Source organism: Aotus nancymaae, unplaced genomic scaffold, assembly GCF_030222135.1.
Source record: "Aotus nancymaae isolate 86718 unplaced genomic scaffold, 86718_ANA_hifiasm-v0.15.2.pri h1tg000001l, whole genome shotgun sequence".
NCBI classification, from domain to species: Eukaryota; Metazoa; Chordata; class Mammalia; order Primates; family Aotidae; genus Aotus; species Aotus nancymaae.
The window spans coordinates 817,607-835,722 of NW_026988412.1; the positions used below are offsets into that span (position 1 = coordinate 817,607).

Below are 18,116 nucleotides of genomic sequence, written 5' to 3' on the forward strand. Positions count from 1 at the left end.
ACATGGTGAAATCCCGTCTCTACTAAAAATACAAAAATTAGCTGGGCATGGTGGTGCACATCTGTAGTCGCAGCTACTTGGGAGGCTGAGGCAGGAGAATTGCTTGAACCCGGGAAGCAGAGGTTGCAGTGAGCCGAGATCACAACACTGCACTCCAGCCTGGGCGACAGACGGAGACTCCACTTCAAAAAATAATTACTGTCAATATTTTAGGAATAATGGTGTAACTATTTTTAGGAGTCCTTATCTTTTTGAGATACCTATTGAAATATTTACAAGTGATAATTATGCTGCTTCAGGTTGGCTTAAATAACCTGGATGTGGTGGGGTATGATGAACATAGCAGTGGCAGTGAGATGGAGCTGATGACTGGGGAAGCCAGAAGGTGGGTGTGTGGCACAGGTTCACTGTAACAGTCACTCAATCTCTGTGTATGTGTAAAATTTTTTATAATGAAGATTAATATTTAATGCATCCTTAATAGCTCAATCAAGAGCTGGCTGCTACTTTTGAAGCACTAGTTTTTAGTATAAACGGCTCCTCTAGACGACTCAGCCTTGATGATGCATTTGTGCCACGTTTTCTTTTCTTTTTTTTTTTGAGACGGAGTCTTGCTGTGTCGCCAGGCTGGAGTATAGTGGCACGATCATGGCTCACTGCAACCTCCACCTCCTGGGTTCAAGTGATCCTCCAGCCTCAGCCTCCCAAGAAGCTGAGACTACAGGCGTGTGCCACCACACTCAGCTAATTTTTGTATTTTTAGTAGAGACGGGGTTTCACCATGTTGGCCAGGTGGTCTCGATCTCCTGACCTCGCAATCCACCCACCTCGGCCTCCCAAAGTGCTGGGACTACAGGTGTGAGCCACCGTGCCCAGCCGCCGTGTCTTCTTTTTGACATTCCATTAGAAATGGGAACATCACTGTTTTCTTCCCACCTAAAGCAGCCGGTAGCGTATCTCACACCTAGACACGCCCAGCACAGGGACCTGGAGACACTGAAGGCCCAGTCATCGTGAAAATTTCAAACACAAGATTAATTAAAAGCTGAACTGCAAGTAAAATACCACTTTTAAGAAATAAGTGTTGACTGATCATCAAAAAAAAAAAAAAAAGTCAAAGAAAAAGAAAAAGTGGCTGGACGCAGTAGCTCATGCCTGTAATCCCAGAACTTTGGGAGGCTGAGGCAGGAGGATCACCTGAGGATAGGAGTTTGAGATCAGTCTGACCAACATGGAGAAACCTTGTATCTACTAAAAATTCAAAAAAATTAGTCAGCCGTAGTGGCATATGCCTGTAATCCCAGCTTCTCTGGAGGCTGAGGCAAGAGAATCGCTTGAACCTGGGAGGTGGAAGCTGCAGTGGGCTAAGATTGTGCCATTGTACTCCAGCCTGGGCAACAAGAGTGAAATTCCGTCTCAAAAAAAAAAAAAAGAACAAAGCGTACCAAGTTTAAAAGGATACATACGTGCCAGCAATTTCTAAATTTCTATAATTCACATTTTTTGTGAATAAAAATTATAAACATATTGCATATTTATGATGCAAACTATTCCCTAAAATTTCTACTACATGTAAGAACTGCATAAAGAGAAAATGTTTCAAAAAATAAAATGCATTCTATAATGGTAAAATCCAAAGATAAGACTAAGATATTGCATGTTCTATACTTCTTACAGACATGCCCTAATGTTAATATTCAGTAAAAAGACATAAATGATGAATCACCTGCCAGGGTAACTCTAGTGCATTAGGTAATTTCGAACATGGGGAGTGAAGTTTTTGTTGCATTTTGTTGTGCACAGACACAGCTCTCCATGAAGTCCTGCAGGGGAAGACAGAGCGCAGGCAAAGCTGAGCCACCTCCCAGCCATGCAAGATATTTGTTCCCAACAAGCACCCCCCTCAAACCCAAGCCAGGCAAAGCAAAGGCGGCAGCAAGGCACTGAGGTGGAGGGGTCCCCTGCTGTAAAGACGCCCATCTAATCACATGTAAAAGGTTACACTCTAGAGACTGGGTGCTGAAGGGAAGAGGAGACAGACCAGGAAGCCAATGGCTGCTTTGCTCTAAAACCTCAAAGGAACTGTGAAAGGATTAAGTTCAAAGTGAACAAGTGCTAATGAAGAACTCCCAAGGAAAGACAGTTTTTATTCTTAGGGAAAAAGGAGCACTTTTACAACTAGAGGGTAGGGTGAGCTCTGGAGGTCATCTCTGGTGGAGGGAGGGAAACCAGACATGGGTTAGTAGTTTGGTGAAGTAAAAATGGAATAATACCAACGACTGGTGCAGCGCTCTAAATCTGCCCCAGAGGTGGGGTCGGGTGTGCGACAGCCTCTAGAACCTCCACACCTTTCCATCCCAATTCAACTCCAAGCTTGCGGTCCATTCAATTCTTACTTTCTCCCCTTGAAAATGAAGAGCAGCCCCACCGACCCATTCCTTCCAGGAGGGGACAGGCCATAAATCTCCCCAACCCCAGATAGCTGCCAGTATTAACATCAGTGCTCACCTCTGCAGAAAAATCAATTCAGACTTCAAAGCACCATGAGGGACCACCCAGAAGCCCGGCCACAAGGCCCTGTACCTGATAGATGGCTTCATCGCAGGCATTCTGAAGGCCCAGGTTCACCATCGTGTTCTGCAGCGTGCGGCCCATGTAGAACTCCAGGGAAAGATAATAGATGCGCTGAGGAAGCAAAAGAAAAGAATCAGATTTTTCATTCTATCCCACACTTTAGGAAGGTTACAGAGATGACAGGACCCATGAAGCCCTGACTCGGGATTTCATTTACGTCGACCCCATGCACAAAAACGGCTTGCTCTGTCAGCCAGCCCGCTGACCGCAGCCCCCAACAGCAGCCCACCTGGGAGACCCCTCCTCAACACGGCCTTCTCTTCCCCAACCCTCGAGTCCCTGGGTGAACACACACTAACTTTCCATGATGAGTGGCAGGGTAGGTTGGTGGTTGGGGCCAAGGCACCCAGAACTGGACAGACCCGGATCTGCACCTTAGCTCAGCCTCTTACCAGCCATGTGCCCTTGGGCAAGTCACTTCACATCTCTAACACGGATGTAACGCAGGCCATGACTTCTAGTACTCAACGTAAAGCCCTGAGCACAACTTCTAGCATCCACGTGAAACGCCCAGTGACTGCCAGCACAGATGACTGAATGGACACGTTCAGGTCCCCTGGCAGAAGTCTCTTGGCCGGTGCCTGCTGGCTGGCTAGCTTGGGGTTGCCAAGTGAACCAGCTCTGTGCCAGTGAGGTGCTGTAGCAAGGACGGCCACCCATGCGGTGCCTCCTGGGCCCTGAGCGGGGTTCTGGGTGTCCAACATGCTCTACCGAGTACTTTTCACAGCATCCACGGGCCTGCAGCAGCCAGGGTTGAACGCTGAGATCAGCGGGCACAACTCCAAGGACTAACAGGATATCTGCACAGCCAACATCTCCCCTGAAGTATTTACTAATTGCTGTGGTGGTTTTAACCAGGGGTTCAAACTCTTTGTGATATTTTCACTCCAGGAGGAGGAGCTTACTTCCTGCCTGCCACCTTGAGGGTGGGCTTCATGTAGCGATGCCCTGCTGAGGAGCATTGAAAGGAAACAGCAGCAACTTGACAGTGGAAGACAGCTGACCACACTGACCAGCACCCCAGTGTGCTGTGACACTTCCCCTCTGTGTGTTCTTCCTAAAACCCATAACCCTAGTCTAATCGTGAGAAAATGGCAGACAAACCCAAATTGAGGAATTTTCTATAAAATGCCTGACCAGTAGTCATCAAATTTGTAAGGTCATAAAAGAAGGAGTGATCAACAAATTTTCACAAATTCAAGCCACATTCAAGCTTTTGGAACTAATAAATGAATTCAGCAAGGTAGCAGAACACAAGACTATCACAAAATCAATTATCTTTATTGTTTTTAATTAATCATTCATGATTGATTAATATAAATATCCAATGTTCATTAACAATGAACATTCCAAAAATAAAATTAAGAAAACAATTACTATGGCTGAGCACAGTGGCTCACACACTTTGGGAGGCCAAGGCAGGAGGACTGTTTAAGGCCAGGAGTTTGAGACCAAGCTGGGCAGCAAAATGAGACCCCTCTCTACAAAAAATTTAAAAATTAGCTAGGCATGGTGGCGTATGCCTGTGGTCCCAGCTACAAGGGAGGCTGAGGGGGAGGACTGCTTGAGCCCAGGAGGTCAAGGCTGTGATGAGCCAGGTGCAGTGGTTCACACCTCTAATCCCAGCACTTTTTGAGTCTGGCAGTTCCTCAGAAAGTTAAACACAGAGTTACTATTTGGCCCAGCAATTCTACCCCCAGGTATATACACACTCAAGAGAAAGGAAAGCCTATGTCCCCTTCAACACTTGTAAATAATAGCCAAAAGGTGGAAACAACCCAAATGTCCATCAATTGACAGACACAAAAAAGGTGCTATATCCACGCAATGGAGTAGTATTTGGCCCTAAAAAAGGAATCAAGCACTGAAACACACTACAACACATTCGATGGAAGAAGCCAATCACAACAGACCACAAACTCTACAAATCCATTTATATGAAATGTCCAAAACAGGCATATCTAAAGAAATCAAAAGAGGATTGCTAGTTGCCTAAAGGTAGGGATCAGGGGTTTAGGCTTGGAGTTTCTGTTTGGGGTGATGAAAATGCTTTAAAATTGATTGTGGTGACAGAAGCACAACTCCGTGAACGTCCTGAAGCCAGTATATCCAACTGTATGCTTTAAAGGGGTGAACTGTATAGTATCTGAATTTATCTCCCATACACCTTGTGTCAGAAAGAGTAATTGATGAGCCCAGGCGCGGTGGCTCACGTCTGTAATTCCAGCATTTCAGGAGGCTGAGGCAGGAGGATCGCTTGAGTCAAGAAGTTCAAGGCCATCTCTACAAAAAAAAAAAAAAAAAAGGCCAAGCGTGGTGGCTCATGCCTGTAATCCCAGCACCTTGGGAGGCCAAGGTAGGCAAAATTACTTGAGGTCAGGAGATTGAGACCAGCCTGGTCAACATGGTGAAACCCTCTCTCTGTTAAAAATACAAAAATTATCCAGGCGTGGTGGTGGGCACCTGTAATCCTAGCTACTAAGGAGGCTGAGGTAGAAGAATTGCTTGAACCCAGGAAGTGGAGGTTGCAGTGAGCTGAAATTGTGCCACTGCACTCCAGCCTGAGCAACAGAGTGACACTCAGTATCAAAAATAAGTAAATAAAGCCAGGCATGGTGGTGCACCCCTGTAGTTCCAGTTACTCAGGGGGCTGGAAGAATTGCTTGAGCCTGGGAGGCAGACGTTACCCTAAGCTGCGATCATACCTCGGCACTCCTCCAGCCTGGCCGACATAGTGAGACCCTGTCTCAAAAACAAAACAAAACAAAAAAACCCAAAAAACTACAATAGGCAAAGAGCACAAAGCATTTACCCAGGGGCAAATGAAATTCATAAACACAGACTTACCCAGTAAGTCAAGAAATAATGACTAGGTTACAAAGGATCTAACCAAGCATGGGAAAGAAGTGAAATAAGTTCACCACAGAACTGAAGGTACCATTGAATGCAAAACAAAGGCGAAGCTGAAAACAAAACCTGGCTGAGAAAAAACTGAACCAGAGGTGAGGTGGGGTGGGGTGGGGTGGGCGGGCGGAGAGCATGAGAGGGACTGGGGAGAAAGATACTGGTGTGAAAGACTGAGGACACCTAATGTCTGCATCACCAGGCTCTCTGAAAAGAGGCTGAATAAAACCTTTAAAATGTTTTTGGCCAGCTGTGGTGGCCTGTAATCCCAACGTTTTGGGAGGTCGAGGTGGGAGGCTCGCTTGAGCCCAGGAGTCAAAGACCAGCCTGGGCAACATAGCAAGACCCTGTCATTACAAAAAATAATATATATATATATACACATATACATATATATATATATTTTTTGAGACAGAGCTTCAATCTTGTTGCCTGAGCTGGACTGCAATGGCATAATCTCAGCTCACTGCAACCTCCACCTCCTGGAGTCAAGCGATTCTCCTTCAGCCTCCCAAGTAGCTAGGATTACAGGCATGAGCCACCACACATGCACGGATAATTTTGTATTTTGTTTTTGTTTTTTGTTTTTTTTGAGACGGAGTTTCACTCGTTACCCAGGCTGGAGTGCAATGGCGTGATCTCGGCTCACTGCAACCTCCCCCTCCTGGGTTCAGGCAATTCTCCTGCCTCAGCCTCCTATGTAGCTGGGATTACAGGCACGCGCCACCATGCCCAGCTAATTTTTTTTTTTTTGTATTTTTAGTAGAGATGGGGTTTCACCATGTTGACCAGGATGGTCTCAATCTCTTGACCTCGTGATCCACCTGCCTCAGCCTCCCAAAGTGCTGGGATTACAGGCGTGAGCCACCGCACCCGGCCTGATAATTTTGTATTTTTAGTAGAGACGGGGTTTCTCCATGTTGGTCAGGTTGATCTTGAACTCCTGACCTCAGGTGATCCACCTCGGCCTCCCAAAGTTCTGGGATTACAGGCGTGAGCCACCGCGTCCAGCCAATAAAGTTTTTAATACATAATTTAAGAATACTTTATAAATATCTAAATCTACAAATAGAAAGCACACACACACACACACACACACACACACATCATAGCTGTATCTTTAATGGGCTGTTTCTACTTTTTAGATCATTTGAATATATGGCTTCTACATTACTGTCCAAATTCCAAAGTCCGATGGAATTTCAGTCACAAGAAATTACAGCAGCATCATTAATGAGTCCCATAGCTGCTGTAAGTACAGCTACTGCTACTGTCACTCACAGCCAGGCCTCTGGGGGACTTTTCCTCTTGCTAACCTTCATTTCCACTACATTTGAACCATGGAGTTTCCATAGCACCTGCCTCCCTGCCTGGAGAGGAGACCACAGGCACTGTCCAGGCATAAATCACACTGAGCCCAACTAGACCCTGGCTGTCTGAGAAAATACTGTGAGTCAAGGATTAACAAGAGGTTTTATAAAAAGCTGACAGGCCAGGAACATGATCGGTATGTTTTTATTCTGCCTTTAACTAAAAATGTGTATTTTTTTAAGAGATGATAGTCTCACTATGTTGCCCAGGCTGGCTGCAAACTCCTGGCCTCAAGTGATCCTCGCATCTCAGCCTCCCGAGCAGCTGGCACTATAGGCACATGCCACCATACCTGGCTAAAATGTATATTTTTAGGTTGTAGTTTGATCTTTCTGCAAAAGTTCCTAATTTCTACTTAGGAACTTTTCTACTGTGGGGAAAAAAGTTCACTGGTTATGTCCCAAGAGCTTGATCATCTCTGTTTGTAAGAGACAGGACTGATGCGGGAAGTGCTGGGCCTACACTCGAAGCCTGTGTGTCTCCAACTGTCCTCCAGGTTGCGTGCAGACATCCAGGGTTCTGCAACTTCCTGCGCAGCACAGCAAAGCACTGCCCAGGGCCTGCCCAGCCACAGGCTCTGTCCTGGGGACTGCAACTCGTTTCAATTTAAGAACTTTCATCATGTGCTGAGATGTGTTGATTCTGCTTTTACTTTAAGATGGTTCAGAGTGAAAACCATGAAACTGAAAGAGGTTTGCTGGAGGAGCTGGCCAAGGACATGCAGGCTTGAATGGTACAGGCTAGGGTCCCATCCCAGCTCCCTGCCCTGGCTAGTTGGGTGACCTGGGCAAGTCGCTCAGCCTCTGAGAAGACCACATTCACCTGTGGGCTCACACAAGGCTAGCACTGGACTCAGGCAAGGCTGGTTCCCCCGCCATACCAGATTTTTCAAGGAGAGATGCAGAGCCTAATAAGTTAGCAGGTGGCAGTTCTGGAAAAAAACATGTAAAGGCATAGGCTTTGTTCACAGCAGCCTAGGGACACAGTTCTTCCATGACCCCAAATCCTGCTGCTGCAGGACAGCCTCTTTGTACTCGCTCCCCTCTGGCTCCTCCTGTGCAACCGTGAACAAGGCTTCCCTGCTCAGGGAGCAGCAGCTGAAGAACTAGACTCTCACTGGCTTCAGCCTGCAAATGCCAACAGAATCCCTTAATCTCCCTGCTCAGCAGCTCTGCTCTAAGGGGACCCTGCTGCCTGGGACTGAACTAGGCCACTGATCTTTCTAGCGTGGTCCCTTCTTGCAATTGCAATATGACTATAACAAGTGTTAAGTAGCCTAAAGGCAGCCTCTTTTTTTTTTTTTTTTTTGAAACAGAGTCTCGCTCTGTTGCCCAGGCTGGAATGCAATGGTGCCATCTTAGCTCACTGCAACCTCTGCCTGTTGGGTTCAAGCCCACCCCTCCACTTTTTTTTTAATAGAGTTTATTTATTACATGCAATGCCTACACCACCAGGCAAATGATAGAAACCCATAAAGCTCAAAGATAGATGAAAATATGATCAGCACAAATAGTACACAACATACTAATCACCTACAGACACCTTGGGAGTTAACAGATGCTGAAGAGAGTATAACACCAACAGGCAGAGCCTCACTTTGCTCTTTACAGACAGATTCACAGAATTAGGCCTGGAGAGATCGCCAATTTTTTCCCCCTTTTCTGAAGGGATTGCTAAGTAGAGTCTTTGTTTAACATTAATGTCTGAACACTGGTGGAAAAATTGAGAATTTTCCCAACACTCAGGAAAACGAAAGAGTTGGGGCCAGGCTCACACCTGCAATCCCAGCACTTCAGAAGGCTGAGGCGGGTGGATTACTTGAGGTCAGGAGTTCAAGACCAGCCTGGCCAACATGGTGAAACCCTATCTTTACTAAAAATACAAAAATTAGCCAGGTATGGTGGTACACGTCTGTAATCCCAGCTATTCATGAGACTGAGGCAGGAGAATCGCTCGAATCTGGGAGGTGGAGGTTGTAATGAGCACAGATCGCACCACTGCTCTCCAGCCTGGGCAACAAGAGTGAAACTCCATCTCAAGTAAAATAAAATAAAGAGTTGGGTGGCTGTTTTCACCAAGATGAGTAGCCTCATTCTGCAGGAAGATCTAGTCTGAAACTGGTCCTCCTGTCCCTGGGAAAGCACAGCAACTCTCCTCTTGTCTATTAGATTCTGTCAGTGCCAGCATGCCTCAGGCCAGCCACCCTCTACTGGTTCCTATGTGGGCACAGAGTGGCTCACAGGGCAGAGTGCCCCTCCCTGCTGCCTGAGCACTGTGGACAGAGCTGTCCCTGATATGACACAGGGACATGGGCCACTGAGCCAGCTGGAGGCCAGTGGGCACCACGTTCCACCAACTAGGCTCTGGGGCAAAGGGGGGCTCCTGGCCCCTCCAGACGCAAAGGGGTCACCTCCCTGGGCTGGGCCTGCCAGCTCCTGCAGGTGAGTTGAGCCAGCTCAGATATCACCCCGGGGAACTGAGGAGGCTCAGCGGGAGGAGAGATGCTGAGGGGCCTCCCACCCACCAGACCTGGTCTTCGGCTTCCTTAACAGTATCACAGTGTCCACTCCCTGTGCCTGAGGGTGCTTCTGGGGAGTTGTTTACAGAGCACTCTGATAACCCATCTGCTGTAAGGACATGAGGATTAGTGAGCACATCTCTCAGGCTCCCAGCCTGTGAAGTCACATAGTGCTTTCTTCACAAATTAAGTGCCAGAAAAATTTGTCTTCCCATGAGGAGTGGGCAGGCTTCTCAACATGGATTGTGGATTTTCTTCTCACTCCAGTACCTAGGCCTTGAACACAGGTCTGTTTGCTGAATTTTGAAAATGTAAAATGTAAAATAATTGTAGAACTTTAGAACTTAGAGGGATCTTAGAGATCACGTGGTTCTGCAGGAAACAAATTCCTTCTACACTCCATGACATGCATTGCCACAGTCCACTCTCTTCTGTCCTCCATGCAATTAAGCTCCACAAAAAGTCTACGTACTCCCAACCCAGAGCGAGACAGCGATAGGAGCCTTTTCTTATCACTGGACAGGGCCTAATCAACCTACACTAAGTGATCTGGACTGTGTCAAACTATATTTATAATTAGTGAGCTGCCAGTCATAATTTTTAAACGACGATACTTTAATCTTTCATTTTAACTGTTTGCAGACTGAGAAATGCCAGTCAGCTGCACCTAAAATGACATGTCATTCCTACTCAAAATACTGTTGAAGGCACAGTTAACTAACTTCTCTTATTGTCAAATTACCTTTCTAAATCTGTGTTCATTTCTCTTCTCCCTTCACGTATCCTAAGAACGCCATTCTGCACAGGTGAGATGGGGAGAAAAAGCCAGCTCCTATCTGCTGCGGTTTATTATTTGCTGCATGTCTTAGGATGCTGTGAATTTCCAAATGGCATAAAGCTTTGATCTGTTTAATGAAAAAATAGGTATAATCTGAAAAGGCTTCCAAAGTGCTCTCAATTTTCTTGTTTGTATTTTTTATAATTGTCTAGAATTTAACTGCTATACTGGGGGTATGTAAGAGAACGCCCCTGCTTTTCCGGAGTACACCCTAATGTTTTTGGCACTGGGGTTTTTGGGGGTGAAGGGTCAATGAGGCTATAACTTACTTTCAAATGGTTCAGAGAAAAATGAACTTAATAGGGAGACAAAATGACCTAACAAGTGTGTTGCAACATTTAACATCTGGGGAACCCGGATGAAGGGTATACAGGAATTACAAGAATTCTCTGTATTATTCTTGAAACTTTTAAGAGTCTCGGGCCGGGCGCGGTGGCTCACGCCTGTAATCCGAGCACTTTGGGAGGCCGAGGCGGGTGGATCACGAGGTCAAGAGATTGAGACCATCCAGGTCAACATGGTGAAACCCCATCTCTACTAAAAAATACAAAAAATTAGCTGGGCATGGTGGCGCGTGCCTGTAATCCCAGCTACTCAGGAGGCTGAGGCAGGAGAATTGCCTGAACACAGGAGGCGGAGGTTGCGGTGAGCCGAGATCGCGCCATTGCACTCCAGCCTGGGTGACAAGAGCGAAACTCCGTCTCAAAAAAAAAAAGAAAAGAAAAAAAAAAAAAAGAGTCTGAAATCACATAAAGTTTAAAAGGAAATATGGCTGCGATATGGGTCAGTTATCTTATGTTTTTATTTTTATTTTTTGAGACAGAGTCACACAGTGTTGCCCAGGTTGTATGTAGTGCAGCGGCGCGATCTCAGCTCATGCAATCTCAGTCTCCTGGTTTAAGCAATTCTCCTGTCTCAGCCTCCCAAGTACCTGGGACTACAGGTGTGCACCACCATGCCCAGCTAATTTTTGTATTTTTAGTAGAGACAGGGTTTCACCATGTTGGCCAGCCTGGTCTCAAACTCCTGACCTCGTAATTCCCCTTGGCCTCCCAAAATGCTGGGATTACAGGCGTAAGCCACCACGTCTGGCCTCAGTTACCTTATTTTACTTTATTTTTTTTGAGACAGAGTCTTGCTCTGTTGCCCAGGCTGGAGTACAATGGCACAGTCTCAGCTCACTGCAACCTCCACCTTCTGGGTTCAAGCAGTTCTCCTATCTCAGCCTCCCAAGTAGCTGGGACTACAGGCATCCACCACCACAACCAGCTAATTTTTGTATTTTTAGTAGAGACAGGGTTTCACCATATTGGTCAGGCTGGTCTCAAACTCCTGACCTCAGGTGATCCACCCACTTCGGCCTCCCAAAGTGCTGGGATTACAGGCATGAGCCATCGCGCCCAGCCATATTTTATAAAGCCAACATGGCGCCTGTGGATTAGTCAGGGTTCTCCAGAGACACAGAACCAACAGTAAGGTATGTGTAGACAGAGACAGATTTATTTTAAGAAATTGGCTCATGCAACTGTGGAAATGCAATGCCACAACCTGCAGGGTGGGGCGGGCCAGCAGGCTGGAGACCCAGGCAAGCTGTATCTCCGGGGCAAAGGTAGCCGATGGCAGGGTTTGTTCTGTAAGGCCTTCCTCCATGGGAGGCTGTGAAACTGTGATGTAATGAGATATACATATTGGTTCTTCCTGGCCAGTGCTGGTAACACCCTTGCAAGTGAGAAGAGCAATAAAGATCAAAGAAGTCTCTTACTTCTTCATAAAAAGTCCCTTTCAACTAAGGCAGACATATGTTAATGAGGTGACTTTTGGCAAGGCCCTAAGGGCAGAGGCTGGTTGCCAGGGAAACCAGCTCTGTAATTAAAGGGTTGGAAGTTTCAGGCCCACCCCTCCCACCACCCCCAACCTCCAGTGAAGGGAGAGGGGCTAAAGGCTGAGCTCATCACCAATGGCCAATGAGTTAATCTATCATGCCAGATAACTGAAGCCTCCATAAAATCCCCAACTGAAGGGGAAAGAGCTTCCTTCCAGTTTAGTGAACCCTGGAGGTGCTAGGACAGTGGCACCTGCAGAAGGCATGGAAGCCCCAACACCCTCCCTCAGATTTGCCCTCTGTGTATCTTCCACCTGGCTGTTCTTGCGTTGTATTCTTTATAATTAACTGGTTAATGCAAGTGAAGTGTTTCCCTGAGTTTCGTGAGCCATTCTGGCAAATCATCAAACCCAAGGAGGCTGTTGTCGGTCACAGATCAGAAGGGAGGCCTGATGTGCAGCTGACATCAGGGTGGAGCTGCTTTGTGGGACTCAGCCTGTAGCCTGTGCTACCTCCAGGTAGACAGCATCAGAACAGAACTGAACTGTAGGACACTCAGTGTGGGAAACACCACACACCTCCACCCCCGTAGAGGCACATCCACGTTACTATCTGGGCGCAATAGCCCAGCCAAGTCGACACATAAAACCAGCCACCACAGCCTGCAAGGGCAGAGACCACAGTCTGTCTTCTGTGGAAAATGAAGGCACGTACACTGTAGGCTTCTCCATATGCTAAAAAATGACAGCTGGGGCCTACCTTCCAAGTGGTTGGCTGTCAGCAACACAAAACAGCACCCATCATCAGCTACTGGCCAGAGAAAATAACTTTGAGCTATCTGCTGTCAGGGAAGCCTGTCCAGGAGACGCAAGGTCAACTTCAAACATACAAGTAGAATCACATCAGAAAAACTGGGAGTGTTAAGACTCCAGAGGCTGGTCCCACAACTGACGAATTAAAACAGAATCCCAGAAGTGGAGATCACGGGGCAGTCGGGGCTGCAAAAACACTTCTCTAGTTCAACTTCCTTTAACTCCTGGATCCAGCCAAACCAAAAGATTAATCGTATTTCATGGTGTTTATCTTATTAGAAATACTTAGGACAGAAGTGTGGGCCCCAAGGTAGAGCTGCTTTTCCTTAATCTGTGTTGCAGTCATGCCAGGAGCTTATGGGAACAAATCTCGAAAACTGACTGTTACATCCACTGCAGGAGTGCTGCAGGTCAGTGGCCCAGCACATTGTGCACCTGTCTTTTGGGGACATCATAGCAGGGATCCTGTGACTCTCATAATTGGGCATGGGTTGCTTTCGTTGCCAGGATCCTGGTCTGTGTTTTGTGTCCTGACCCTCACTGGCCCACTCCAATCTTCGCTTTGAGGCCTTCTAATCTGAACCTTTTGTGCTGCATCTTGCATAAGAATCCTCAAATTCTCTCTGGAGATAGAATGTCAATTCAATATGAAATTGAAACGTTTTGTAAGCAAACACAAAACTCTTATAACATTTCAGAATGGCAAGGGACCTCAGAAACAGATCACCAGCTTGATTCCCCTCATTTTAAAGATGAGAAAACTGAGGCCAAGAATGGCAAAGAAATCCACCCAAGCCCACAGTTGCACAGACCGAATGGAAAGGCCAGGATGAATCACGCACACCTTTCTTCTCCATGCAGCGTAATCCCAGGCTCTGCAGCTTCAGGCTGGACTCTTCTCACCACCTTGCCACCACTTCAGAAAACCCATTCATGACCAACTGCAGCCTCTTTCCAAGCACAAAACTCGCTATGTTAGCCAGATGTTTTGACGTGATGATTTGCCAAGCATGGCAAAGCTTCACAAATCTTCCTCTGAACACTCCAACTTCTATTCTTTCTGCTATTTACCAAAAATAAACTGCTACAAGTTACGAAACAATAGGTTCTGTATAATGCTACTTTATGTATTAAAAACAAGTTTCTGTCAATACAGAAAAAAATAATGTAGAACACAAAATATTTATAGTATTTACAATGTGGGTTATAGAAGTGGGTTATAGGATCACAGTTAATTTTTTCCTTCTGGCTTCTCTATATTTTCTAATTTCCCCTCTAGTAATAATTTTTCCTTCAGGACTTGCATAATTTTTAAAAAGACAATAATAACAATAAAAGCATTCTATTTAGGAACTCCAGAGTGTCACACTACCACAGTCTGCAGTGTGCCGGTCAATGTCTCACAGGCCACTTCTGGCTGAGGGGGAGGCGCAGCAGGTGTTTTCTTGGGAGCCCACCTCCCCTCATTGGCTCTGGCGGGACTGGTTTCTGGTTCATCACCAACAAACATGTAACTTTACCAGAGAAAGGATGGCAAGCTTATTTTCATCATGAATTAGCCAAAGAAACACTGAAATCCCAATTTTCCACTTTTACATGTCCTTCCTATTCAGAATAGGCAGAGAGCTTATTTACAGACTGCGTGGTTTAAGAGAAAGGTTTACAACTTTACAACTTACAGAGTGTGTGGCTTAAGAGAAAGGTTTCCACCCAGAGCCACCACAGTAGACAATCAAAAGAGACCTCACAGAGATCAGAAAACCTGTTTTGTTGCAGGGACTGACTTGTTCATGAAGGTCATTTCCGTAATACCTGAGCCATCGCTGGCCTCCAGGATCTGATTATACATAAACACCCAAGTGGGCACCCTCAAGTGTAGAGCCAAGTCCCGGTCCAGCTCCAGGGAAATGCCCTTGAATGCGAAGGCAAAGCTGTGCCCTCGCCAATCGCCACTTGGACAATAAAAATAATGTTGTGGGCTGGGTGCTGTGGCTCACGCCTGTAATCCCAGCATTTTGGGAGGCCGAGGCGGGCAGAGTTCAAAACTAGCCTGGCCAACATGGTGAAATCCTGTCTCCACAAAAAAATTAGCTGGGCGTGATGGCATGCACCTGTAATCCCAGTTACTCAGGAGGCTAAGGCAAAAGGAAGAGGTTGCAGTAAGCTGAGATCGAGCCATTGCACTCCAGCCTGCATGAGAGGGTGAGACTCTGTCTCAAAAAAAAAAAATGTTGTGCATCAACAGCAGGGAATTCTGGGGGAGCCACTGCATCTTGGCTGCTTTTCCTGGCAAAGTCATCCCAAGCCCTTGTTATAACCTGTTTTGGCCATTTGTTGCCACTTCTTTCTGTTTTGCATACTAAATATGAAGAGCTCCAGTTGGTATTCTAACAAATCTGTCCTTTTTACCATCCCTATTTCATAAAAAAAAGAATGCCCCAGAATAAGTTTGGAAAAGCAACCAATCTCAGTCAGCACTAACTGTATTAAACATATCTTAATGTCCTACAAAAATATTCTAAAATACCATCCATAAAGCAAGTGCTCAGTGCCTAGGTGTACACTGCAAGTAAAATCTGCCAAGTGACTTCAGGTCTGCAAGCGCGTCCTTTCCTCACCAGTTCTCCCTGTACGTTAGTGTAGTAGACACAATCCTCTATGGTTAAGAGTTTAAAAACAAACAACAAAGAAACTGGCAACAGGGGGCTGTGCAAGGCTACCAGGTACCTACCAAACTGAAAACTACCAGGCCTACCCACTGACCTGCAAAACTATCAGTGAAAAAGTTTACAAACGTTTACGAATGAAACAGAAAAGCTAAAAACCTCTACGTGCATTATACTTTTAAAAATGTGTATATAGATTAAGGAATAGCAAAAGAACAGGAAGAACACAGGCCCATAGTTAATATGGTTAAGACTAACGAGGATAATCAGTGACTTTAAGTTTCACTACTGCAAACACATTTTTGCAAGATATAAAAAGTAACAATTAGACAATCTCTGTGAACTTTAACCCGAGTAAATTTCTCCAACAAAGGTGTGGAAACCTCTAAGACAGAGCCTTCTTCGAGGGCTCCATCTCCATCTCTGAGCTTCGGACCCCTCCTGCGTGAAGCAGGCATCGTCAGGGATTTTCTTCTAAGCAGTGCACACACAAAAGTCTCACAATTCCTTGCAGATTACCAAGCTCACCCGCTTCCAACCCACAAGGCTGCCCAGGCCTGGTTCCAGTCCCGTTTTCCTGCAGGAAAACAAAGGGTTGCGGGGGGCAGGGGCGGGGAGCACCAGCTCGGCAGCCAGCGCGGAAGCGCACGGCCAGAAAGAGGCCGGGAACGTCTGCCAGGCTCCGGGGCGCAGCATCCTATGCGGGGGACTGCGGACCCTGCCAGGCGCGGGCTCCCAGAGGAGGGGACCTGTGGGCGCGGCCCTGGGCAGGGGATGCCGGGCCCCCGCCGGCCGCAGCTTCCAGGCGACTGCCTACTGCGCTGTGCCTGGCCGCAGGCCTGGGAGGCACGCGGGCAGCGCCAGGCGGGCCGCCCCGCAGCGAGACCCCCGCGGGCGCCGCTTGGAGACAGGCGCCCCCTTGGCGGGCCCAGGCGCGCAGAGCGGGGTGGCGCCTCACCTTGGGGTCGCGCTCGTAGTAGTGCTGCTGCGTGCGGATCCAGCGGCCCACCAGGTGGTCGCGCACCGTGTGCGCCAGCGCGAAGAAGTAGTCGCGGGGCGTGGCCACGTTGCGGTCCTTGACCAGCGTGAAGTGCAGATGCCGGTTGAAGCTCTTCCGCACCTCGGCCACGTCGCCCAGCCCCGCCAGGCCGCGCACGCTGATCTGCTTTCGCTTCTCGCTGTCCGTCAGCGGCTTCGCCATCTCGCCGGCCGAGGCGGAGGACAGGAGATGGAGGAGGAGAGCGGCGGGAGACGCGAACACCGGTAACGCTGCAGCGACTCTGGCGCCCGGCACTGCGGTTCTGCGGGCGGGACGGGCCGCGCCTGCGCGCTGCGCCGGGGCGGGGCCTCCTGGGGGAGGGGCGGGGCCTCCGGGGAGAGGGGCGGGGCCTCCGGGGAGGCGGGGCGGGAGTCCAGGTTCTTCCAAGCTGAGAGCGCTGGTGTCTTCCAAGACCGCAGCTACACCTGCCCATGCCACCTGAGAGTGGGGTTTGCCTCCCCGTTGGCCAAGTCCGACAGAAAGTGGGAGCGACCGGAGGGGGCAAGAGACCCGAGGCCTCCGAGCGTGCGGTCCTGGCCGCTCCTGCCAGCCCGGGGGCGGTGCGGGAGAGGAGCCCTGCCCTCCGGCCCTCCGGGGGTTCCTACGGCCGGCGCGGCCTGCACCGGGTCAATGGCTGCCCTGCGGGAGCGCGCTGGGCCCAGGCTGTGGCCGAGGCCTGGTAAACGTTCGAAGAAACTGATTACAGCTTGGTGAAAGGCCTTCACCAACACTGCTGGGCCCGGTCTCCCGCGTCCGGGGCAGGGCGGCTCTGAAAACACCAGCTACCTGCCTGCCACTCCAGGCCGACGACAGACGTGGAGAAAACCAGCTGCCAGTGAGCTGGAGACGCCCGTTCCCGAGGGCGCGAGGCGGCCCCAGCCAAGTGCCACCACGACCCCTCCTCGGAGGGACCGTGGCCCCGTAGCCCTCCAAGAAACCCTGCTCCCGAAAACACCCTCTGGCAGTCGCTGTGCGCTTTGAGATTACAGCAGGGAGAAGGAAACATGCCTGTCTGGCGGGGAGCTCAGCCCCTGACCGAGACTAGCCTCCTCCATCCCAACCCAGGCTGGAGCTCCAGATAGGGGGCATCTGCACACGGCTTCCCACACTTGGTCCCCAAGGAGCACATCCCTGCTGGCCTCAGCCTGTGGGAACGCTGCTTCATGTAAAGTTCACCTAAACTCCGCCTTCCCCCAATCCTGTAGGAACTCTGCCTTTCCCTTTGTTGTTGGGAGGCTCTCCCTCGTTGCAGTGGACCAGTAGACCCGATTTCGTGGGACCTCAGGTTTGCTCCTGGTGGTCTTGGGCTGAAGGGGCTACAAAAGTTATTGAATTTCATGGAAGTAAAAATTGCCCGCAGGAGATGCCATAAAAGTCCAGGGGCAGTAGTTTTCTTAGTGTGATGCTTCCGAAGTCATCTTCTTACCTGGAGCCCCTTCCAGCTGCAGACTTCAGAGGTTGAGGTTAGTCAATCTGGAATGACCTCACAGCCCACCCAGCTCCAGCTCGGGG

The 18,116-nt window shown here is 48.4% G+C and overlaps 1 protein-coding gene across 1 annotated transcript in view; it reads right to left on the bottom strand.

Annotated features, from left to right (window-relative positions):
* The window catches only part of PYGB (glycogen phosphorylase B), a 53,886-nt gene extending 37,033 nt beyond the window's left edge, over positions 1-16,853 (bottom strand). Inside the window, exons 1-2 of the mRNA XM_021666241.2 lie at positions 16,524-16,853; positions 2,584-2,685 (exon numbers count right to left, since the gene is read on the bottom strand). Coding sequence (XP_021521916.1) covers positions 2,584-2,685; positions 16,524-16,766 — 345 coding nt within the window. The 5' untranslated portion in view covers positions 16,767-16,853. The remainder of the gene's footprint in view (positions 1-2,583; positions 2,686-16,523) is intronic.
* Between the last annotated feature and the right edge of the window lie 1,263 nt (positions 16,854-18,116).